At 34.6% G+C, this 27394-nt stretch overlaps 1 protein-coding gene across 1 annotated transcript in view; it reads left to right on the top strand.

The window, feature by feature from the left end:
• LOC138714838 (double-stranded RNA-specific editase 1-like) overlaps positions 1 to 26911 on the top strand; it is a 35973-nt gene extending 9062 nt beyond the window's left edge. Inside the window, exons 3-7 of the mRNA XM_069847021.1 lie at positions 7751 to 8039; positions 13696 to 13865; positions 15330 to 15692; positions 18782 to 18965; positions 21268 to 26911. Coding sequence (XP_069703122.1) covers positions 7751 to 8039; positions 13696 to 13865; positions 15330 to 15692; positions 18782 to 18965; positions 21268 to 21344 — 1083 coding nt within the window. The 3' untranslated portion in view covers positions 21345 to 26911. The remainder of the gene's footprint in view (positions 1 to 7750; positions 8040 to 13695; positions 13866 to 15329; positions 15693 to 18781; positions 18966 to 21267) is intronic.
• Positions 26912 to 27394: the final 483 nt, after the last annotated feature.

The raw sequence follows: 27394 nt of genomic DNA, 5'->3' as shown, positions 1-27394 counted from the left end.
AAGTAGTCGAATTGTGTTTTCTCATAGAGAAATCTGTTTTTTCTTTTTCTTTTCTGTCGGTTCTGCTGGGTAACTTTCGGTGCTGGATCCCGGACTCATTTCACCGGCATTATCACCTTCATATCATTCAGACGCTAAATAACCTAGATGTTGATACAGCGTCGTAAAATAACCCAATAAAATAAAAATAAAAAAAATTTTCTGTCGGTCTCGTTTTGTGGCTCTTTCTGGGTTAGTGGATCTGCTGTAAGTCCTCTGGTTATTTAAATTTTTTTTTTAGTTTTCTTGCTTCGTAATATTTCCTGGTTGGATGTTTGGGCCTGGGCAGATAATCAATTGCTTCAGATAAGAAAATCAGGAATTGCTGTGTTACATCATCAAACACATTGTTGGATAACTTTGCGCTAAATTTATCCTTCCAAATAGAAAGATTTTGTTTGTAGAAAGATAAAGGACTTGTATTAGCAGTAGAGCGGTTTTCAGAATTATTAGTTAAAATTATTGGAATTGTTCTTCCACACGGTGGTTGAACATTGGGGTTGTTTACGAATGAGATGTTCTCGAATATCTGGGTGAGATTTACTAATATGTATGGCTATTCCTTTTGAATTTAAGAAACATTTTTCACAATAATCACACTGAATTTGATTAGAACTCTGCATTGTGTTACAAGTATCTAAAGAAATATTATTTATCTCGGTTGACTCTTCTCCTGTTGCAGCCTCCATGTAGTAGGAAATATTAAAGATTTGCTTATACTTGACCAGGTAAGGGTCTATAAATTAATAATAATATATGGTATTTGTAAAGTTTCATATATCGCAATAGTCTCACCTACAGCATATTCCAAAATTATATCAAGACACAGCACAGAACTATAAAACTTTCATATCACGATATGCAAAACCAATAAAAACTGGACGTTGTTGATAAAATGTCTATAGCAACACATAACAGTTCAGGAAACAAGGCGAAAAAGTCACTATTTTCCAAAAGTCATTCAATAAATCATTATGCGAATATCACTTTGTTTAAAAAAGAATAATTACTATGTATATCTTGCATAAAATAAGTCGAAACACCTTAAATGACACTAATAAGTTCACATAAATAACGTCAAACTGTTCTGTTTCTCCATTCTCATTCCACTGTTTTATATGTTGCTCCCAACGTGCATCATTGTTAACTTATGAAAACAAATGAAAATTAACATGGCATATAAACACTATTTGAAGAAAGATAGGAGATATTAAGTAATATTCATCATTCTTAATGATCTTCGGATGGAAAATAACAATGAAATATGTATAAAATAGAATTTAAATACAGGTGGGCATATAAAAAAACAGTAAGCAGAATCATATTTGATTAATAAGCTTAAATTACTCCAGGTTTAGTGTGAGAGTGGCCTATATCTAACGATGTCTCCCAGCAAAGTAGGCTACAAGTCAACAAAATAAAACCGCTGTTAATTTAGAAGTTTTCAATATATTTTATGTCGATTATAACAACAATACATATCGATAGTAGCATTCATACCATTCAACCAATAAGGATATTGGCCACTATAATGCATCTGATATTTAAACAAGTTTATGATTATTCAATTATGTTGATGTAACTTAATTGATAATTTGTGTTGTACTATAATAATTCTTAAAAGCTGTGATTGAATATGTTTAATTTACATATATGAATATTTTAAATAAATTGAATTAATTAAATAGAAAACTTATGTGTTGTGTGCATGTGAAGTGAGTACAGCATTTATTCATATTATATGTACCAAGTTTGCTAATCGTTTTGCATTTTGATCATAGAAAATTAACGCCTGTATGTTAAGGGCATAATTACAAAAACTCATGATTAATCATTCAACCACTGTTATGCATATTACTGTATACAATTTAATGGACTTAAGTTTAGATTTCGTCAAATTTTTTAATATCTGATGATGCCGTAATGAAATATAAAGTTCCAATATCTTTATGACTTGTTGAGAATATCATCATTGCAAGGTTAGTAGAATGGCTGAGATTGAATAGGTGATAGATTGTAAATCTATTAAAGAGAATTATTTCTCTTCTATTTATTATTATTTTTGCATTGATTTCCTTTAAATGTTCATGAATATTTTTTCAAGATGTATTAGCAAATAATAAATTTGCAAATTGATAAATCATATGATTGAGTATTTGAATAAATTTATTACCTTGTATGGCTGATGATGATGAATATGTTTAAGATGAAGTTGAAGATTACTTGTGCTTTCACTGTAACTGAATGATTTTCCTTATTTTTTACAAAACACTGTTTTTCTGTCCATCACCTTTCCACAAGCATTTAATTTAAATCCGTAACTTTCACTAAAGTTCATAAAAATATACAGCACTGAATATACTGACTTTTGAATAACCAGCGTCAGGCATAAACTTTGAAAATAAACTGGTAATAATTTACAGCCATCAAAAGCTGAACTTTGACAGTTTCATAAACAACTAATAGACAGTCAGGTGCATTCACGGAACAGAAATATTCAATTTGAAAAAATACCCGTACTTGATTCACTAATCCTCTTCCAATAAGTTGCCCTTGGTAGTGTAGTTGGTATAGCGCTGGCCTTCTATGCTCGACGTTGCGAGTTTGATCCCGGCCGAGGTCGATGGCATTTAAATGTGTTTAAATGCGACAGGCTTATGTCAGTAGATTTATTGGCATGTGAAAGAACTCCTGCAGGACAAAATTCTGGCACACTGATATAACCTCTGCAGTTGCGAGCGTTATTAAATAAACAATCATTTATAATTTTTTTTCTTACAATAATTCATTGCAAACTTACAGCTACCTTTGGGTGGTTATTTTGACAGAGAACAAAATACAATATACAGTACATCCTTTCCATAGTTTGTGGAAGTAAATAGTTGCCTAAGAAGCATTTTCAAAAAATTAATAAATAAATAAAATAAAGGAAAACTATTAAGTTTATGTGTAATTGTGCGTATTATTTTTATCTTTCTAAAGCAAACGGGCAATGTCAATTTACACTAATAACCTGTCGATGATAGCTCAAGAGTTTACCTCACCAAATTATATACAGTAGAACCTCGGTTATTTGTGGTAATGAAGGTGATGGTCTGAATGCTTAATCGATAAAATCGAATAATCCATACCATAAAAGATTTTCGTAAATTTAGTGAATAATATTTACACTTTCGTAATTTGCTCCATAGTCTTGTATTTAACATGTTAGATAGTGGATTAGAAGTTCACTAATTTAAGTCTGGTTGTCAATGTCGGGGCATTTCCTTGGGTGTGGGGTAAGGGTGGCGAGCACATAGGACTGACATCCCTACTGCTATTAAATGCCGATTGTCTCTGAGGTGGGAGCTTTAACCTCTCACCACCCTCTGGCAAATTTGGTCTGTTGTGGGGTAGACTTTACCTTTTTTACTTCGTCTACTTCAACTGTACAATTCTTAAATGAAGCTAGTAATGGGATAGGTGTGGTCAAGTTCTGGGATTCTCTTCCCAACTTTCAAAGGAGCTGTCAGAGACGTTTTCTTACCTACAGCACTACTGTCATTAATTATTTTTAAAATTATATACCAGTTGGAAACTACAGACATTCAGACACTGATATGTCCATATGGACATTTTCTGCCCTCTTTGTCCTTTGGATTAATGAATAATATTTTTTCTCATTATCAAATTATGATCTAGCAGATACCATTCTAGCCATTGGATTCAAGTTTCATAGGTTCGAACCCAGGTCTTGAGGGAAGTAAAGCTAGGAAGTCCATTGTAATAGATTTAAACAAGAAAAACAACCCTGTTCCAGATACAGGGCTCCAGGGAATATTTGTTGGCAGTATCTTGTCCATTTCGCTTCGGATAGCCTATGCAGTTGAAGGAGTCATCTGCTACTAATTACAGTGTATAATTAGGGGATGGGAAGATTTTCAGTTAATGTAAGTGGACGGCCAAATAATCCTGTTCTGTTTAGAGCTTAATATTGAAGGCAACTGCTGATGGTCGTAGATGATTAGTATTTTAGTGCGAAAGTATGTAATAAAAGATTGTTTGATAAACAATATTGGTAATGATTAGAGACTGGATTCTTATGTAATTACATATTGAATTCCTTTACTTGTAGAGTACTGAAATGACAAATGTCGGCTATTTATGGTTCTGATAAGGTTATAGTTGAGTTTCATTTTACATATTTTTACATAGTCTTAGTAATATTACATATTTTACATATTATGTAAAGAATGTAACATTTTTATACATATCTAGGCAATTATTGAGTTTTCATTTTTTTTTCATATATACTTGACACATGTCTTAACATCCCTGTCCTACTACTCCAATTGGAGAGCCACCTTTTGTTCTGTAGACGATGCTGATAAAGAGGGAGGGCCCGGAACTGATGTCGTTATGTTCACAACTATAGAAAATACTTCAATTTCTAAAGCTGGCTTAAGAGAACAGTTCTTTTATAAATAAAAAAAAAAACAATCATAAAACTAGGGATTCCAACTCTTTGTCTGTAAAACATAGTAGTTTGGAGTACCTCAACTCAATACATTTGCCGTAATGTTTTCTCAGAATCTGGGATGGGCAGGTGCGCTGGTAATTTAACTATGTTACAAATTGAAAATAGGCTATTAATAATAATGAGAATTGCGCACAAATGTGCAATTAAGAGAAGGGTGTCACTGTTCACTAGCGTAAAGTAGGCTATTAGGGAGGGATTTTGGTCGGGTGTCAGGTAAATCAGAATACCATTATGTGTGTCACAGAAAAATATTTTTCTAGGAAATCTTACGGCACAAGAAAAAAAAAACATAAATTTTGGCAGAGAGAAGTTGTATTTGAAAACTATGCAATGAGGTAGAAATGGCAAGTCACTTTCCAGGCTATATCACAGTCTACTATATACAGTCACGAAGCTTGGGGTGATATTTTGCAAATCTTGCGATAGTTTGCTAGCCGCTTGGAGTGCTGTGAGTACTGGGTACAATAGTAACATATGTTTCTCTAAAATGTAGTGTAATTCCATTAATAAAATTTAAAACAATGATTATGAGACATGTCAGACATAATTTACTTGCGAGTTAAGATGTAATATTATTTATAGTGTGAAAATTATGTTGTTCGTATGTGTAATACCTGCCTTTATTTCGATTAAATATTGCGAAATTCTTGTACATTCATTTATGCACGATTCAATAATTTTCAATTGCACCACACGGATATTTAGATATGTTGAAATTATAGGTTACCTATGTTTACTGTACCAGTTGCTCCTTTCTGTCTAAATTTAGTGATCTCCAATGCCTTGCCATTCATATGAAAATTATAGGTTATGTTTACTGTATTTAATTTATATTCGTAAATTCGCAATCATACATTATAATTAAGCATAATGTCATGTATGATACCTCGGACATTCAATTTGTTCTGTATTTTAATACTAAAATTGAGTACTGAATTATTGTATTTATCTACTACTTAAGAGATGAAGTGACACAATTGTATGTACACTAATTTCGTAGGAGTGGTATGGTAAATGTTTTGTCTAAAATTCAGGAAGGTAGATGTGCTAAATTGAAATCACAATATAAATTCTTTTTTTATTAAACCTCAAAATAGCTTCCGTTCCAAACTTGAAATGTTGACGCGAACAGATTATGTTAACATGTAAAATTCTCTTCACATTAAAATAACACAGTTTTGTAATTATTTCTGCAACAAGAAGTAAACGGAACTTATAACACATTACACTAAATAAAGCTTAGCAATGATAAGTAATAAAGTTATAATATTTCACTGAGCTCCATACACTGAAATAGAAAACCCGAACAAACATTACGGCAGTCTAGATCGAAAAATCATTGACTGTGCCGTATTTCGCAATTTTGTGAAAAGCTATGTAAACTGTGAAATGTTAGTTATCGGTTGTAATACTATAAATGGCTAAAATACAATAATTTGAATAATAATATGGGACAAGGAGACGTTTGTAGTACTATAAATTGTAAGAAAAATAGGTTAGAGTTATCCTTCTTCCGAAAGATCCAGGAAGGTGAGTTTATAGAATGTAATATATATTTTATGAAAATAATATATAAACCTTATGTATTTCATATTTCAATAATAGAAGGAAGGTGTTAATTTTTTCGATATCGAAAGTACAATACATTTTATGGTCTGCTAGGGAAAGAGTCTGTGATGAGGCGATAGTAGTGATCCTGGTGGTGAGCAACTATCTATGGATGCATATTTCAACTGTTTATGTTTGCATATTTAGTAAGATTTAAGCTTCGTGACTGTATATACTATACTAAAAGCTAGGTAATGAACCGACTAAACAGGAAGTAGTTGGGAGGGCGAGAGGAAAGTGCGGGTTAGAGGGTTAGCCTGTGCAGTGATGACACGTTGAGTGTGGGGGGTGGAAGGGAGAACGAGAACGGAGCTTTTCATTGGACCTCGCGTGAAAATGTCTGCTAACGAAAATCTGGCAATGGAGACAGTGTAGCCAGTTCATTTGCAGTACCACGTGCATTACGAGTCGCATTTCGTACCAGCGTCATTAGCTTGTGCTTTCTTAAAACAGTAATTTTAATTACTAATATTGCTGATAGTGTTATCGAGAACTATATACAGTAGTTATTTTAAACATATCGGTGACAAACGCTGAACATGCTTTGAATCTCGCGCCACTATGTGGCAACAGAGCTCAGAAAGAGAGCAACAGAACGTTGCTTCCGGTTTAGTCGTTCCATAACCTGGCTTTTAGTATAGACTGTGGCTATATTCTCCCATTTCAACTGTCCAGTTAAATTGTGACGACATTTTTGTGAATTTAATGCATTAATAAATAATGATTTTAAATTAGATATTTAATTACATATTTCCCCGATATTTACTACATTTTTATGTACATATTTCGCACTTTCATATTACATAAAAATCCGGGGCCTAGTAATGATTGTGTTTGATAAACAGTTGATAATGGGTGCTTTTCGAATTTGTGGCTCATACAATGAAAGCTTACAGGTGAAAGGGAGTCGTTACTTTTGCATCACCTGTTAGTTGTCTTCTTTTACAGTGGGTGATGGACGATTGAGGATACAGTGATGTAACATTATATGATTCAGTGTTATTTTCTCTTCCCCATCCCTCCCATCTCCCAGGGTTGAGATAGCTATGCATTGGTGCTGAGGATATGCGCTCTGGTAATGGTCTGGTGCTGCCTGTGTCAGTTCCACCAGCAGCAACGAGTGCAGTTGTATAAATGGTATTGCTTCACGGTTGCTTTTAAGGCATTCCAAATGGTCGAGAAGTGATTTTGCTCTTACCAGTACAGTCTTGGAATAAACACAACATTTCAAGGTAATTGTGGAGCATGAAACTGATATGATCTCAAACAAAATTCACTTTATTTTTTTATTCCTTTTTTCCTGCTCAATATCCCGCTCTGTGTTGTTTGTTAACAATCCCGGTCCAAAAAAGAACAAAGCAGCCGAGTGCTCCACAGATATCAGGATCTATTGCCACGAACTGACGGTCGCTCTGAGCTCATTGTCACTTCCCTGCCGGTTGTGGAATTGTCTTACAAGCCGCTTGAAGTGAACCTCCAGACGGCGGCGTTTGTGTGCATCTGGCTGGCATTCTGGCCTGTGCCCGAGTGCAAAATCCGGTGAAGTGTTTGTGTGGGTATATCCCCTGCTGGCTGTCATTACAGTATCAGAATCAGAATCAGCAGCAACAGCAGCAGCAACAACAACAGCAGCAGCAACCGCCCCCACAACAACCACCACAGCCGCAGCCCCAGCCACCGCCACCGCAACCGCAACAGACACCACAGCCGCAGCAGCAGCCACCTTCAGTACAAGTGAAAGCCGAACCAGTGACTCCCAAAACAACTGCTGGGAATCAGGCAGGAATGGAGGTCGATAACGAGGGGCCGCAGGAAGGGGCTAGTGATACTGCGAAGGTTAAAAGCTGGCAACTCAAGAAAAAGATGCCTGGGTGTAAGTATGACTGTTTTGATGTGTGAAATTAAATATTTAATGCTTGTAGTTCCAAAACCGGACATTTCAGTTTGTGCTGTGTATGAATTCATGGAGGTTTTGTTCCAAATTTGGACAAACATGCAAATAATGAGTAGAGTCCGTATTTTTATGTAATCAATCAATCAATCTTCTTAATGTATCCAGCTGTTTGCTGACAACATAAATCCACTATAGTCCACTGTAGTCTATTCAGTTGTTGTTTTTCACGAGAAATGAGGGGTATTTTGATCGGTAATATTAGAATTTATAAAACAGTTATATTACCGGTTGTTCTGTATGGTTGTGAAACTTGGACTCTCACTCTGAGAGAGGAACATAGGTTAAGGGTGTTTGAGAATAAGGTGCTTAGGAAAATATTTGGGGCTAAGCGGGATGAAGTTACAGGAGAATGGAGAAAGTTACACAACGCAGAACTGCACGCATTGTATTCTTCACCTGACATAATTAGGAACATTAAATCCAGACGTTTGAGTTGGGCAGGGCATGTAAAACGTATGGGCGAATCAAGAAATGCATATAGAGTGTTAGTTGGGAGACCGGAGGGAAAAAGACCTTTGGGGAGGCCGAGACGTAGATGGGAGGATAATATTAAAATGGATTTGAGGGAGGTGGGATATGATGATAGAGACTGGATTAATCTTGCACAGGATAGGGACCGATGGCGGGCTTATGTGAGGGCGGCAATGAACCCTCGGGTTCCTTAAAAGCCATTTGTAAGTAAGTAAGTTCATCATAGATGCCTGTTGCTAGTAGCCAGAGGTGGGGTGTAGTCAATATAACTGCAGGGCTGTGTCTTCTGCAACTGGTACTGATGATTTTAATTTACTTCTTTTGTGTTTTATGGATGGACAGTATAGAAGAATGTGTTCCAGATCTTCATCATGATTATTACACCACAGACAAGTAGGATTATCAGAAATGTGAAATTGGTGTAGGTGCAATTGAGTGACAATGTGACCTGTTCTGGCTCTTGTTAAAAATGTTTGAACATGTCTGGGCAAGTTTTTGTACATTTCCAGACCATTTGGTTTCTTTATTTGTATGTAATATTAATCCTAAAAATATGCAATTAAAAAGCTAAATATATAGTAAATATGTAATATTTTTTTTTAATCAAGTAAACTTTATTGTTCATAAATTAATACATTATAGTTGTGAATAACAGAAATATGAAAAAAAGGAGAAAATAACTCAACACTTGTTTATGGATATTGTTTTGGCAATCCCAAAAGAACTCTAGTTTCACATCACTATGGCTGATATCAAAATTGGACAGGGAGTTGAAAATTATTTATAAAAAAAATAGTTTTATTTTAAATAAGGATAAATAAGATTAATTTCATACAAATTACACATTCTATATGTCACAATATAGTTTTAGTGCGATTCTAAAGTTAATCAAGGCATGGAGCATAATGTGCCACAAGATATTTTTTCTTAATATCAGCAATGCCTGGGAAAAGTGGCATAAGTCAATTTCCACAAACATTTTTTATTAATTTATTGACAACTTACGGAACATCTGCTTGCTTGGGAAAAGAGGCATAAGTGTTTTTCCCATTACAATAATTCATACAGAAGAAAATCATATCGATATAAACCAGTGTGAAGACAGTTTTTTTCCTTCTCTTGTAAAATTAACTTTTGCCACTTTTCCCGAGCATTACAGATATGTAAGTTCTGTCAGCGATCACACAATATGTTCTTGTACACCAAAAATGATCTCTCGATATCTCGTGAGGTTGCTGGTGCAGGTTTCAACAAATGGATGTGGCTGACAGCCTTTATCACCACATACATATCAGATTAGCCAGTCCCATGTTATGAAATGGCAACATAAAATGAGAACCACCACCAGAGCCTCCACTGTCGAAAAGGTATTATTTGGTAACGACCGCTAGATGGAAGAACAGTTGCTCCTTGCAATTCCATAAGGCAGTTTATTTCAATTACTTCAGAATTGTGGACCTCCATTTTATTTTTAAGGCAAGCTACGGATCCCACACCTTTAAATTTTGGGACCTGCGTAATAGTAGTTCAGAGGTAGGTAGCAATATTAACAACAATTAAATTGAACATACATTATATGCCTGAATCTAGATGTCATGGGGAAAAATCACACCTCTTTTCATTTCGGACAATTCTTCTCTCTGCGTCTGGTTTAATATTTCCTACTTTTAGCCTTAAATCGGCTTCAACATCGAGGCGATTTCTATGTTTGTTTTTCAGGAAACAAAGTATTGAAAATGTTTGTTCACAAAGATATGTGCTACAAAATGGAACTAGGTGTTTCAGTGCCTTTTCACCTATTTTCTTATACTTAGAAAATACCTTCACCCAAAATTGACCAAGTGTACATTCTTCGAAAAATATTTTAAATGAGACATTATAAGCAACATCAACAAATTCATCTTGCTCCTCCTCAAAGTTTTTAATTGTAGAGATACTAATAATGTATTACCTTGTTAATTATGTTCATGAATCAGTGCATCATTGAAAGAAATCATAGAACACACCAGTACATTTGTTCTGTTATTCGTGTTTTCCCTTCAGTCACAATTAAATTGCATTTACTGAAAAATCAGTCAGCATCTGTGCAGTTGGTAGGACCCCCAAAGCAGAACTGCCTGGGCAAACAAAATTTGCATGCTGTACACTTTTTTTTAAATAATATTTTGAACTATGTAAGTATGAAAATATATTCCTCAACAAAGTGATATTTATGTTAACATCCCGGAAAATGGTAACTTTGTATTTGTCTCACATAAACCTTTGAAATAATACCTGGCCAGCAATGGCAGGGGTAAAAAGTTTACTAATCTCTTGGGAAAAAAAAAATTGTGGAATTTTCTGCGACATAATGAAATTTTTTGTTACATTTGGCTGTATGTTCCAAAAAACCAGGTTTTTCATTTTTACTTTCACATTTTCATTTGAAGAAGAGTTGAAGAATTCCAGCACATATGTGTATAACTATCATCCAGCACATCTTTTGAGGACAATTAACAGCTCGTCCCACAGCTTATGTGCAAAAGGATGAGAAGAGTCCTTGAACTTAATGAGACGAAAACCTTGCTCGTAAACTTAGTTTGACAATATACTTAAAAATAATTATAGTCTTCATCAAAAATATTTAGGAGGGATGAAGAATTATTATTTCAATTAACTAATTTCTCATCCAAAGATTGAAATAATTTTATAAAGCAGGTAAAGACTTGCCCACATATTCTACTAACTGAAACCATGAATTCCAGCATGTACGTATAGGGAATGAAAATAAAATTTTTCGAAGGTTTGTATGCCTATCCTCAAGAAAACTTAAAAATCTGAATTTTTCATTCTTCTTGAATTCTCATTTTCTATTACAGTATATAAATATAAATTTAACTTCGTACAAGATGAATTTTATTTGAAAAATCGCCAGTTTCATATTTATATCGCATTTTAGCACATTACACATTTTAACATCTTGGTCAATAGAAAGGGATATATAGATCGTTGAAAATGAAAATTCAAAAACATATGTCTTTTATAGTTATTTTACATTTTGTCACTTTCGCGAAAAATCATCATCCCTAATTATAACCAATTTTGAAGAACCCATTGACACTTAAATCATATTACATTGCACTCCTCCACATGCCTCCAAAGTTCACTTTTTTTTCCCTAAATGATTGTCTTTGAAAGACTTCTGCTATTATTTCTTCTCTAGACTTACTTTTGTTTATTCAACATTGCTTCTTGAAACTGCTCACTTTTATCCAACCAATTGAAATTAGGGCTGTAGGTCGACTAAAAATGTTGTTTGGTTGACCAGATGCATTTAATCGATTTTAAACAGTGTTTGTAAGTTTTAACAAAACCACCTAACAGCATTTTATAGTAATATACGGTGTAATGAAGAATGCACGTTTTTACAAATATATTCAATTTTATATATATACACTGGTGGCCATAATTCTGGAAACTTTTTGTTTTTGTACACAATTATTATAACATCTGCATTGATTCACAAATTTATACAATTGAAAATGTTACTTGTGACTGATTCTTTAATTATAATAAAGGTATTATATTAAATCCTGAATATTTTAACAATAAATAATCATTACTATGTGGGAAATTATGTTCTTGTCGTTTAAGTTCTAAATATGAATTTCAGATTTCATTACAATTTCCCATTATTTACTGTAATAAAAACTGGTCCATTGTTGATTTTAAGATTATTGTTGATCAGTAGAAGCATTGTTGAGCACTGTTAACATAAAATATGGACATTATTAATTTGTTTCTATCATATGTCTGACTTAAGATTTCGTTAGGTTAACACCTGTTTGCTTTACAACAAACTTTATTGATCATTTTATCACAATGGATTCACTGAAATACTAAGTCAATTGCTGTGTAGAACTTTCTGTATCTCTTTAGAAGATTTCCTTCGATCTCTCAATGCTAATCGACAAATCTGCCTCACATCTCATGGACTGGTTTTATACCAGTCCTAAATGTTGTTTTACAAGATTTTGTGGATTTGTACTTCTGCCATACCTTCTGGATGCCAGACACTGTAGCACCATTACCAAGTTTTCTTACAATTTCCTTGAATTTGTAGCCTTCTTCTCGAAGTGTGACTGCCCTAGAAGGTGTTCAGCCCTTTCGTGGATCCATTGTGATAAAATGATCAATAAAGTTTGTTGTAAAGCAATCAGGTGTTCATCTAACGAAATCTTAAGTGAGACAAATGATAGAGACACACTAATAATGTCCACATTTTATGCTAACAGTGCTCAACAATGATTCTACCGATCAACAATAATCTTAAAATCAACAATGGACCAGTTTTTATTACTGTAAATAATGGGAAATTATAATGAAATCTGAAATTAATATTTAGATCTCAAGTGACAAGAACATAATTTCCCACTCAGTAATGATTATTTATTGTTAAAATATTCAGGATTTAATATTATACCTTTATTATAACCCCATAATTAACGAATCATTCACAAGTAACATTTTCAATTGTATAAATCTGTGAATCAATGCAGATTTTATAATAATTCAGCACAAAAACAAAAAGTTTCCAGAATTATGGCCACCAGTGTATATATATATATATATTGCAAATAATTAAGAAGCAGTCGACACTGATGATGTATACAGGAAGTTTTAAAAACAAAAGTTTGCAGTTTGCACTTACTCGCATCTCTTTGTCGAAGACGTCAATATGTTGACAATACTTGGAGTTTATTCATTATTTCAGTTACTTTAACATAGGATACAGGCTTCATCATTTCAACATTTAAGATGAACTGAAACTAGCAATGTTAGTAGACTTATCCATCTTGGAGAAGATGATCACATTTAAAATAATATTGAAAACTACTTAGGCTTCCACTATAACGGAATGATTTTCCAAATTTCTTAGAAAGCACTGTTTTTCTGTCTGTTTTCTTTTCAAAATTGTTATGGAAGCGCTAAGCTAGTCTTAAGACCAGTTCTAAAAGCTATCCAGAATTGCACATTTATGTTAACTAGAAATGTCCAGTTTTGAAAGAACAAAACTTACTTGCTGATTACATTTTTTTTATTATTGTATTTATAATTTCTACAGTCAAGATAAACAAGAAGGTGAAGAAGCGTCGACAGAATGCCCGCCTGAGGAAGATTCTGCAGCCTAAAAATGCTATTATGGTTCTTAATGAATTGAAGACTGGAATCAAGTTCACGTTCCAAGAGCATACAAATGCCCTCACGCAAACTATGTTTGTTGTTAATGCAGAAGTAAGTATAAAAACCTATGTAATACTTTTTTGTATTTTAATTTATTTTATTCTAAAGAATATAGAGAAAGTATTGAGTTTCTGCAAAAAGAAAATATTTTAAAAGAAATTAATGTTCAGTTCCATAAAACTGAAGCACATATGTTAATATTGTTCATTTGTGTATGTAATTCTCATCTAAACTTGTGGCTGGATTGTTTTTTTCTTATCATGTCACGAATTAAGCCTGATTTGGCCTCATCCAGTCATCTTTGTATATTCCGTATGTTACCAGACAGTACATATGCTTCTATTTCCTTGGGAGGTGCCAGTGTTTAATAAAATGGGGGGGGGGACTGCTTAAGTTTCGTTATTTGCTTTTATGACTTCTGCTTTTGAGTGTATAGTCCGGGTCAGCTTACTTCATACCCTAAGTGTGAAACCTAACCATTTTTCCCCCCATTACTACATATGCTAGTGGATTGCGGTGATTTTCTAGTTTGAAGGTTGAATTTTCTTTTGCCAACTTCGTTTCGAATTTCGATACTGACAAATACTACAAATGGTAGTGATTTTGTAACTAGTATGTTGGCAGCGGAAGCAAATATCGACAATATTTGTCGGTACTGGAGTTCCATGAAATTTAATTGTACTAGATTTCTGAGCCGGTTACTGGAAGCTAGTGAAATTTGAACATACTAATAATTAAGTAATGTCAGTATTAATATTAATACATAATAGATATTTTATGTGTTGTGTTGTGGTTATAATTCAAGATTATAGTCAGGTAAGTTTTCGGAGTTAGTACTAATAATTTCATGTGGTCAAACAAAATACATTTTTAGGTTAGGTCTCGTAAGTTAATTGTTTAGTCAAACTAATGAATTTCGTATTGCCAGACAAAATACTTGAAATTTTGATCCCTTTCCCGCATAGTTTGCATACGAAACTATGTTACAAATTATTGAATTATTTGGAATAACCTTCCAACATAAAATACGGTAAGTAAATAAGTCACTTGGTACATAGGATTGTATGATATCTGGTAACACTTGGCAACACTAACAGGACGGTAATATTTGCTGTTCAGGAACTGTTCTTATATGACCCTCACTATAGCATAATTTTGGTCTGTTTATAACAGACAGGCTTATGTTGAGGTTGGCAATGCAAATAGTTGTTCATATCGTGTAATTCTTCCTGCATTAGGATACTTCGATATATATATATATATATATATATATATATATATATATATATTTTTTTTTTTTTCAAGAAAATTTCACGTTTGTTTCATATTTTCTAAAAGTTTTCTTCATATTTTACGCTTTTTAGTTGCAACACATTTTCAATTTGCAAAGTCTTTCGAATAGTAGTAAAAGAAACTAATTTTTTACTAGAAAGAAAAGAGACAAATGTAAATCTTACAAGAGGCTATGAATTATAACTATTGTACTTACAGTTGTTTTGTATATCTATTTTTTAGGTAGATGGTAAGGTTCATATTGGCCAAGGTCTCTCAAAACCTTTGGCAAAACAAAATGCAGCTGAAAATGCACTTAAAGCTCTTCTTCTGGAGAAGATGGCACAGGCTGCAATGAAAGTAGACTCTAATGAAGTACCAGAGCCAATGCAAGAGGAGACAAACAATGGCACAGCAAATGCATCAAATACTACTCCAGAAGCGTCCGATGATGCATCTGAGTCCGGAAAACCAGAGGCACCTGAAGATGACGTGCCTTGGGGTAGTCTGGCTTCATTTGCTTTGTACAAACTCTTCACTGAATGGCAAAGCCAGGGCACCCACGTACCCATTCCAAAGCAAACAAATGTTCCTGCTGGAAAACAAGTATGTAGGGGCATTTTTATGTAGGCTATCTAGTTACTAAATAATAGTATTATTGAAAAAGTCCGAGTAGAGTAATGATGATAAGCCATTGAAGGACAAAATATTGTGATGTTGCAACAGAAGCAAAATCCACCAGTGGTTGGTAGTTTGGTTGTCAAAACAATATGCTTATGTTTTGCCTGTCATTTCCATCAGAAATCACACAAGTGTCGTTATTGTAGATCTGCAAATTCCTGTAAGCTTGATGTGGGTGAGAAATGACATAAATTTGCTCTAACTGTCAGGAACAAGATTTCTGTTATGTGCTGCAGTTCTATGATAGGGGACCCATAGTTCTATTAATATTTTGGAGAGAGTCATATGAAGAATTTTAGTTATGTTATAATTTATTGTTTGTTTGAACATGGTAGTTACTAATACAGCGGTAGTAGTATGAAAAATTGAAGCTACTGAAGTAATATTAACAGACCATCATAAAAAAAGAGCATTAATAATAATACCTGTAACAAAATCATGTCAGTATTTTGTTTATACTCGACCATGCCGAAATGTAGTAATTATACACCTGGTAGCAGACCTTTAATGCATGTCATTAAAGTACACCTACTCATTAAAGGTCAGGTCTTTCAGCCAGTGACGACTCAGGTTACAACTGTTCAGCCAATGACAGGTCAGCTTTCTACCGTTATAAAACCGCAAGTATCGATTATTCTCGGATATGCAATCGAAAGAGAATTAGCAAAAAGTCATGGAGGCTGGAAATCCAATACTGTCGCAGAAGGTTATGTTCTGTTACTGTAATAATTAGCGTTAATTGTAAATAATATTCAAATAAATTCAATTTGTCATCTCGTTTTTCAATGTCTAATTTAATTTGAATGTTACCTCTGTAGGTTCTTATGGCCTTGCAAGGTCAATGTGGACATCTGTTCCTCGGAAAAAATCAATACTTTCACGTCTGCGCACATCTCACAACATATGGGACATTGCTAAAAAATTAATAATATCGCTCGTTTCATAAATATCCATACTCACTTCTTAATTACCTTCATTATAGGCTCGTTGCATAATGTACCATTAAATACCGTTAACGGTCGTACCTGCTACTTATAGTCAGGATCAGCTTACTTAATACCGTAAGGGTGAAACATGACCAATTCACTTATAGAGATTTTCTAGCTCTCAGGTTAAATTTTCTTTTATCGACTTCATTTCGAATTTCGTGTACTGACAAATACTACAACTGGTAGTTATTTTCTAACTGTTATGTTGGCAGAAATAATTTCGGTTTGCAGTATATGAAACTGATGAAAATGCAAGTAAGGAAATACATTTTTAGCTTAGGTCTCATGTATCGTAAACTCTTTAGTCTACTAAAACTAAGTCTGTGTGTATTGCAATATTTCATGTTAGAAAAAGTACTTTTTAATATTAGATCATATTAGTCCTAATGACTAACATAATATGCAAAAAGTCCAGGAGAAAACTTCATTTATTTAATAAATTATAGAATCATTTAGGAAACATCTCGCAACATAGAGATGAGATATGGTAAATATAAGCAAGACATTGGTATTGTTAATATTATATTATTATTATTATTATTATTTTAGTACGTAGCATTGCTGTGATTTTACACTCTTTGGTGATATCTGGTATTAGTTGGCAAATTAGAAGAGATGGCCAAATTAGACTTTTAGGAACTACACTTATATGATCCTCACTATACATGTTGGTGTGTCTTGTGAACTAGGCCTAAAAATCCTTCCAATAGATACCACATACACTTTAGCAGACTATACAATGTACCGTTCTTAATTTTTAGTGCCTAAACATCCAATGTTAACTGGTAATGATGGCTCTGTTTCTGTTGATGTTTGATACGGTGGGTTTTGGGATTCCATATTCTCAGCCAGTTTTCTGCAAAGTTTTCCCTTTTCTAGATGTTCCAATGTATTTTTTAATCCTTTTCTGTAATCAGCTCCATTAACTTTAGTTTCTTAATCAGATGCTTCCAGTTACAATGGAAGCATAGTGACAGGCACTAGCGAAATAAAACTATAGTTGCGACACTGTTATTCCCGGTGTGACTCCTCCTCTTTGATTACGTCTTAGGAAGTGAAGGCTCTATAAAGTCTAGGTAGGTAGTATCGTTCGCCATTTTTGTTCTTTCGTTGCAGAGCTACCACACGAATCTATTTGCCACACCGTTAAACATTATCATGTTGTAGCTCCTATGATAATAAATCAAACGCACTGTAATTCGGCAAATAATTGAGTGGCAAATAATGTCCTCGTATGCTTTCTGCAAACGCCAACGAAAGTGCCAAAATGGCGGGCGATTATATTGAGTATTTATCCAGCGTTAGGAAATGCATAACATCTTCATCAGCAAATCACAAGACGCACATGTTTAAATGTAGCCAACCTACAACATGATTGGCTGCCGGAAATTAGAGCGATGGGACTATAAGACTGTGTGTATTGCATTTAAGTGAAAGATTTGACGTACAAAATAGCAGTAACAGTCCTTTAAAAATGTAACTTGTATAAAGGCAGTTTGTTGTGATGGCTTCATAAATAACAAAATTTCTCTTGTGTCATTTGTCCTGCACACATTGAGTGCTGTTGTAGCTTACAATCCTAGATCATATATGTAACAGATATGTCGGGCTTATAGGCTTTGAGGTTAACAACTTTTGTCAGGTTTACTATGCTGCCATCTAGTTGTTACATAAGGAGTCACGTCATAATTCCCATTTGAATTGCATTAGCGACTGTGCTGCCATCTCGTGTTCGTTTACGGCGGACAGGTGGCGATCCTGGCGGTTGTTCTCTTCAAAGTGCTGCCGATTTTAACGTAGCGAGGAGTTATCTGTTACATATATGATCTAGGCTTACAATAGAAAGTTGATCCTGCGTCTATCGTAGAACATATTTCAAACATAATTAAGAGTGAGGTTGAGACAATTCCTGCTTCATAGTTAGCTTCTGCAGCCCTCGTGATTGTGCTCAGTGAATCCCTTATTGGGATCCTTATTACTTTAATTTTGAAGATGATATATTTATTGGAATTTTTTTTAACTTAGATTCAGGCTGCACCTGCACCCATGAAGAAACTCCCGGATAATCCTACAGATAGGCATCCTGTGATGCTATTAAACCAAATGAGACCTGGAATTCAGTTTGTTGAAATCAGCCGTGAGGGCACTCCTCCGAATCTCACTTTTACTTTGGGAGTTACAGTGGATGGGAAATCTTACACTGGAGTTGGTAAGAATTGGCTCATTTTATTTTAATTTAGTAACATATAGAGGAAGTCATGTGGAAAATAGGTGCTGTGCAGTTTAGCCAGAAACATTAACTTTTAAGTGCAGGAAGATTTTACTGCTATTGCATGCAGATTTGTAACTTAATGTGGAGCGTGTATACCTGCATAATCGGGTAAGTTCGTGTTGGGTTCATTAGCCGAGCAATTGAGGGGTTTGGGGGAAAAACCAGGCAGTTCCAATTCAGTACTTTTCGAGATAATGAAGAAAAACTTAACACCAAACAATAAGCATGTACAGAAGAGGCAGGTACAAAATGCATTGTAACTGTGAATGTAATTCTTGGAACTACTTGGTTCTTCGACCAAACCATGGAGCATATTTTTTTGTCCTCTGTGCATAAATAACTCAAAAATGAAAAAAATTGGAGCTGCCTGGTTTTTCCCCCAAACCCCTCAATTTAAGATGCACAAGATATGTCTGGCCAGTATATTGTGCCTAAGATCACAGGTTCGCATCCTGACCACTGCAGTCAATTGAGTCTTTGAAATTATTTTAATTAAGTGTAATGTCCTTATGTTACATAAAATTAAAGAATATCGACCTACTTTATAAATAATATACAATTTGTAACATATATCAAGCCACAACTATTAATAGTACTGTATGCTATATGGACGCTCGGCTTTTAAAGGTTAAATTGTTGTTAACATTGTGATGTGCATAAAGAATTTATCACTTCACGTGTTATAGTTCAGTAAACGTTGAATTCATAATTACAAGGTACTTTTTGTAAGATTTGACCGTTCACGACTTGAACTAAATTTTTGTCTTGCCTTTTTCCTTATGACTGCTTTGGAACATAATATCCTCTCAATTGTTTAGTGAGATTTGTTTGTTAGGAAGATAACAGATTTCTTCTGGAAATTGTCTAAATCTGGTGACCGTTATAGAGCTGAGACATTACTTTGTTTTATTCATGGCCTTTATCTCTTTACTAATTGTTGCTTCTCAGAAACATAAAATGTACTAATTCTTTAATATTTTGCCTTATAGTTTCATGTCGACACACTTGCTATTCTCATGAAAACAGTTTTCTTTTTAAATTAATTTTTAAACCAAAATTTCCATTTTCATTCTAATTTGTTAGGTCTTTTTTCTATTTGTTGGGCATTTTTTTTTTACCAGAAATCAGATTGTCATTTTCATAGATACGTGGTTTTCAGTTAGATCTATTTGTCAACACGCTCGTATACTATTACATCACAGTATTGAAAAGAACTGGTGATAAAGTACACTACTTTGTAGGAGTTCTTTGTATAGAACCATTCTAGTGCCTACAGATGTCCTAACACAACTTACACATTTCTCATGTGTTTTTATCCTTTCTATGAGAGACATTTCTCAGTATTGTCCATAACTTTTCTCTGTTAATAGTATAACAGGATTAATTTTCTCGCAATAAATGTAAATTGCTCTACCTTTCCTGAAGCATACTGTTCATCTCTTAATTTCTCTTTTGAGAATTTATGTAGTGTGTGTGTGTGTGTATCTAATGCTCTGGATTTAACAATGAAATCATCATCATCATCATCATCATCATCATCCTTGCTTCCTAATATTTTGATGGAAGGTCCACAAATGTCCTAAGAGTTTCATAATTAGCCAGGTGCTCCATCTCCATGTCCTCTTCTCTGGTGCACAGTAAGCATTTAGGTGATTCCAGTACTCCAATACGATGGAGGTGTTTACTGAGGCAATCATGACCAGTAATCAATCTAAATATGGCCACGGCAGATTTTCGAGGTAGATCAGGAATTAGTTTTGGATCTCTGAATGATTCTTTCCAACCGCCAACTCTTAAAAACATGGTGTCATTCAAGAAAATGGTTAAAATCAGCTCATGAAAATGTTGCATCCCAAAGAATTTATGTAGTTTCATAAATTTTATGACAGTGTTTTTTCTGATCATATTTTCTGAGTACTGGTACTGTATAAAACCATTGCCAACTGTTGGGTGCTGCAACTTGAATAGTTTCCTTGTTATTTTATCTGAACCTGCAGCTTTTGTGTTTGCCATATTTCCCATAACTATTTTCATTTCTAACATAACAAAACCTCTATCTATTTCATCTCCAATTTATTCCTCCATTTCAAACTTCTTTCATGTCATTTCTCTTCGACAACTACATGAAATAATTATCTTTCCACGTCTTCTCAACCTGTTCCTTCTCACAAACCCACTTTCAGTTCGAGTACATAAGAGAAGTAACATAATTACAAATTTATCGCGCTTTCTTTTTCAGCCAAAAACAAGAAAGATGCCAAGAAAGAAGCAGCCAAATCAGCACTTGCAGGATCTCTCAGCATTTTTTATGAATAAAGGGCAGACTGATTTTTTTTCGTGTTGTGCAGTCACGAAATACGTACTATACAGATGTTTCTTCAAGTAGTCTTAAAAGAACTCCTTTTCTAAGTATTTTCATTGCATTTGACATAAAAAATGCTACCTAATGAGTGTAGACTACCAGCTTGATCCTAGTTACATTGCTCTCCCACTTGACAAATTTTAAGCCTGTTTGGGTAACTACTGCTGTTCAGCATGCGTCCTTCATTGTGCTTTCGGCCATTCCTTGTGAAAGGAAATGCTAATTGTAGAAGATTGTAATATTTTCAGTGTTTGTGAGCTAATTGATCACCGTTTCCAGGAGTATTTTTGGCTTGATTTTTAAGAGGTTGTCTGTAGTTGACCAAGTATACTAGAAACCTCAGTATTACTGACTCATGTGGCATCTACACTATAAATGTTGAATAAAATATTTGATGTGCACTGCAACTTTTTTTTTTTAATCTGATATTTTTATATCCTAAGCAACAATAGAGTCATTTGTGTAGTATGTATCTAAATATCTTAGTTTGTTGTATATTTCACTCTGTTTCGATTTAACACGCTTTTTAGTAATATACCAGCATTTACATTTTATTTATGGAATATTTTGAGAATCGTGTATATACTTGTGCAGTTGAATCGTCCATTTTGATACCTTGACAGTTAGAGAGGACTGAGGGTTCTCGATATTTTCATGCATATTTTAAGCACGAAGTTAGTTTTCTTTGTTAGTATTTCAGCACTTAGTGGTGTTTCATTGTTTCTTTCAGTATCTCTGAAATCCAACGAATGTGATCTGTGAAATTTGAGTAATTCTTCAAAAAGAGCATATGTATATTTTTATGCATGTTTTAATTTCCATTGTGAATTGGAAACTCGTGTTTTGAAACGGTCAATGTAGATTAATACTACATTTTATATTGACTATGTTTTTCATTGATTAAGAATAATCAAATAAATTCATACGTACGTTTGATTGATTTATATAAAGAGAAATGCTATAAATTTTTTCCAGAAACATAATTTTCCTTATACTGAAATGAACTGCCTCAGCAAAATGTTAAGTTACTCATGCTTTGCGAAAAAATGTGTGGAGGAGCAAATGCCCCTATTCACAATCCTAAACCCACGTGAAAGCTGCATGTAATTAGGGGGACAATTAAATTGCTGTTTCTTCGAGGTTTAAAGAAAAGTCTGGAATTCACTGTTCTCTTAACTTTCAGAGCAAGTAGTGTTAGCACATTTGTGATTTTTCTAAAGGTTTGATTATTGTTACGTCAATTTACTGGGATGCAAGATGGCTGTTGGAAGAGCTAATGTGGTATGTTTTGTTGACATATGCCTTAAAGTTTAGCTACCACTGTACTTGCATGCTAATGTATACATACATACATATGGAGCCCCTGTTTATAAGTCGCCCCAATGTGTCTGCTGTTTTCTGTTGATGATAGGAAAGGCATTGTTCATCGGGTGGCTGGCGAATGTAATAAGCAGTGAATCATAAAATCACAAGTGTATCGAAGGCATCATGCCAGAAGGGTATATCAAGAAAACTGCAATTTTACATTAGAGCCATTTTTGTTTGGCCAAACACCTGCATAGAATTGGAATATAACAGTCCCCTAACTGCCCATTGTGCAACTCAAACCAAGAAATGGATTCGGAACACTTCAAAATCTATGCTTCAGTAGCTGACCATGATAGTATCTCTGAAAAATATTGGAGTGTAAGAGGTCAAATGCTTGGCATTAGAAAACAACAATATTAGAGCCATTTAAATATAGAATAATTTTTCCTTGACTACATAACAAAATACTGTCTTTGGTTCTTCCTCATTCCCATTATAATTCTTAGACGTTTGTTTTAGATATAAATAGCTTCCATTAAAATATTTCAGTAACGCTGCATTTGTTGACAAGCCCTTCTGATATGATGCCCTCGATATCATGAACTTTACTTCTGTGAGATATGTTGGAAGTTGTCAGTTCCTCTAGTTTTAAAATACCACATCGTACAGTATGGTATGCTACAGTTTAATTTATTTATTAAAGGTAGGAAAGTTCATTGAATGCAGGAAGAGACGTGGTTAATGATAATTTGATAATACATATAATTATTAGAGGATTATGGCTTATGAGAGTATCTGATTTTAGTCAGTACTACTGTTACGTCTGGAGGAATATTAAAGGGGAAATAATGTCACACCTGTTCTCAGCTAGTGCTAGCATGCTTGTCTTCCATCCAAGTCGCCGGGTTCTATCCCAGGCCAGGTCATGATGGATAAAGCAGATGCAGAGGGTTTTTCTCTGCATACTTCCACTTCACTCATCATTCCACCAACACTATCTCACCTCATTTCATTACCATCTGCAATAGTAAAAATTGATTGGGGTGAAGTCTGGGGAGGGGGAGGTGGTGGGCCCCTGGGGTTTATCACGTTACTCATGTACAGATAGGACGTGGCTCTATCAGGGAATACGGTACAGCAAAATAATTGAAAGATGATATTGAGGCTACAATAGCTAGGATCACACAACTCAACTTCAAACTGTCCCAGATGCCAATTGTACCTGGACTGTGATGGAAGGCATTTTGATTCTCATGTAAAATAATCCATAGCACGACAGTCCAGAAAGGGCCAAGGCTGACCATTTGACTGCGGGCCTCATGTCCTCTGCAGAGGTGAACGGTCATCCACCCATTATGGAGGTCGATCCCTTCAGTCATTTATATCTGGATTTCACTACCTAGCATCACTCCCGAAATTCATCACTTTGCTGTGTGTGCACACCTGTCTCATACTGTCCAAATTTCACGAGAGGATCCCTGCGAGGGGAGTATGGTCCTTGCGGGGTAAGAGGCGAGAGTAAGCCAGTAACTCAGTGTTCTTGAAGGAGCAGGTGGATGGGGTTGGTGTCATTGGTCGGCTGGGACAAGCAAGGCTCAGTCAATGGCCAGCAGGTTCCGTGTTGGGGATAGATTATAAGAGTGGGGAAAAAACTTGTATTTCTTGCTCGGATCTTCTCGTGAAATGCGGACAGTACCTCTTATGTAAAGGTTTGAGCGAATTTATTGAATGAATTTTCTTGTTCATAAACAGACATCTAATTGTTCCTGCTTGCTTGATGCTTTCTGCAAGTGTTCCATCGACATGTGACTTACTGTGGGCGACTTACATAAATAGGGGATCCTATGTGTTGAATAGTTAAACTTCTGCTGTATGAGGGCAACTTGAATTGTGGAGAAATGTTGATTGAAAATGGGAGTAGACCCGAAGAATCTGTCACAATACCTTTTGTGTCTACAAATTCCTTATAAGATTTGCCAGGACTTCAACCGATAACACAGGCTGTTTTGCTGTTATCTGAAATGTGATTGTTACAAACCTCTCCTATTTAGGCTAATACCGTGCCTGGTATGATTATTTTCGTAAGATATTCAGTTGATAATGGAATTAATTTTATAATCTTTTCGCTGTAAGAAAAATCCTAATATAAACAATAGCACGTCACTGAAGTGAGGTTTCATTGGCCGCTGTTTGGCACCATAGATTCTCAGTACATGTTCCCGCCTACTTTTATACATTCTGATGCATGTTGAACATTTCCCGTTACTCGTCAAGTAAGTCTAACCTCACTACTATGCATTCATTTGCTTAGGAAACATTTACTTTATAATTACTGTGATTAAAACTCACATAACTTATTATATACATTTAAGACTATTTGTTTTTCTCCGCTTTTGAGAGGGTTTCTACTCTTAAGTTTAATAACCACACACACCGAGGATGCAGGATACTTCAGTACCACGTGCCGTGCTTACGTGAACAACTGTGAACTCAAGTGACGCCAGCTTGTTACAAGAACAGACTACCCCGGTATTACTGTTGGTATTCATCCGCGTTCATGGTACATAACAAAATATAAAAGTACAGTAGCTTTTCTTTTACAAATCGTTTTACATATGAGTGAAGTTATATGTTTTATTGTATTTAACAACTAGAATTTAATTTTTTATTTTCATATAATACAAGATGATAGTTTTCAAATACGGACTATATTTTCCTGCGTCGTGTGAGTGTTTTGACTGGGAGCCAATCACGGGTATGACAGCAACGAGCTTGTGTTTATATTAGATTTTTTCTTACAGCGAAAACAGTATAGATACAAATTGTAATGTTATTAGTCACAACTAAATTTGTATAGGTAACAGTTATGTGATAACCGTGAAATACAGTATCGCACTATATTGTTTCCATAATGCTGTAGGTTGCGGGTTCAGTTTCTGACGGAGTCATGAATTTTCTCAATTGAGCTGATCCTTCTGGCAATACTATGGCTCTGGAGTTCACTCAGTCTAACAGAAATGAATACTCGGGGCATTTCTTGGGATGAACGTAGGACTGACTTCCCTTCTGCCTTTAATGCTGATTGTAAAAGTGTGAGTCTTAATCTCCATGATGACTTTACCTTTATCATAGTTCCACTGCAGAATTGTATTGTAACTGCACTATGAATTATGCATCTGGTCATGTGCAATTGGTTTAATTCTTGAGCTGAACAGATTACAGCTGAACATGGTGGAAACATGTTTTGTTATAGGAGAATGGAAGTGTGGCAGCCAAAAACCTCTATTCATTTAAGTTGTCCACACTCTTGTGTTTTTGACCTCATTTCAATGTATGAAACGGGATTGTTGAGGGAAGGAAATATTCATAAAGTATAATTATGATTTGAAAATATGTTACAAATTTTTAGTAAAGTTTGTATTGTAAAAGCACAGATTTCGAAAAGCTTAATATGGAGTGCAACGTTGATAGTGTCATAAGGAATTTAAAAGAGTAGCAACTTACATGCTGTGTTTGCAAGTATATAAATATACAGTATGAATATGTTTATAAGTGCTGGTCATACAGTTAATTTTCATAATTTGAAGCAGACGATATTTAGCATGCTGGATTGTGTTGGATGCTGCATTCACTGCATTTCAATTTATTAAAGCGACAACCTCTATTCATTTTAATGGGTATGCTCGTAATTAATGCCTGCTACAAAGGAATGGCCACCTCACGTAGTTTTAGAAATTGGCTGTTCAGTGTTATTTTCTGTATGATACAATGCATCCTTAGATTGGCTTTTCGTAAAACTTGAAATAGCTGCGAGTAGGAACATTTCATATTGTGTATTACTTTTAATTTGCAATTAATAAGGATTCAAACTTGTACAGTTCGCCATTTTTCATGTGAACTCTTTAGATCTTGCAGAAGTCAGTTGTTTCACATAAGCTCTTCAACAATTTGTGCAGGAAATTTCTGCATTAAATAATTTTTTTTTATTGTAATTAGTTGTAGCTCAAACATAAGTGACTGTTGACAGATATAGTTTTATTATTATAGTATTGCTACGAGAATGGTGAACGTTTTATGCCACTGAACTGGACTGCATTAAAAGATTTAAGTCTGATAAAAGGGTAATTGGAATTGCTATTTAACTTGAATGGATGTGTTGAAGATTTCCATTTTGGTATGAAAGTGAATAATAAAACATTGTGTCTGTAAATAAGTATTTTATTTGTAATGGTTGAGATTAGGTCCTTTTCCATTAAGTTCTAGTGAGCACATGTCATTTACCAAAGCTTCCAGTTTTGCTTCATTCATTACGTCTTTCAACAAATCACTGAGTAGGCGATCTGCAAACCTAGAAAAAATAAAGGAGTTCTTTAAATTTCATCAATAAAACAAATCTTTATATATTGGGTGTTTCTATTTACATGAGAAGTAACTGGGGTGTGGATAATAAACCTGAAAACAAAACGTCCGTATGATTGATTGTTTATGAATTACAGACCTTGTGTCAGCAGTTTGCATTAGATACACCCCAATTTGTGTACGGATTTGTGTTGCTAGTTCCATTGCACTGATACTACTAGCTACAACTAGTTAGTGTTTTTCTTCACGAGGTACTGAAATCATGAAGGCTTACTCCAATCACTGAATGGAGGACATGCATCTAATGTACGGGCTAGCCAAGTGTAATGTGGTGACA

The sequence above is a fragment of the Periplaneta americana genome, chromosome 15, assembly GCF_040183065.1.
Source record: "Periplaneta americana isolate PAMFEO1 chromosome 15, P.americana_PAMFEO1_priV1, whole genome shotgun sequence".
In the NCBI taxonomy this organism is placed as follows: Eukaryota; Metazoa; Arthropoda; class Insecta; order Blattodea; family Blattidae; genus Periplaneta; species Periplaneta americana.
The sequence above is the reverse complement of the archived record's forward strand: the minus strand, read 5'-3'. Positions and strand labels throughout refer to the sequence as shown.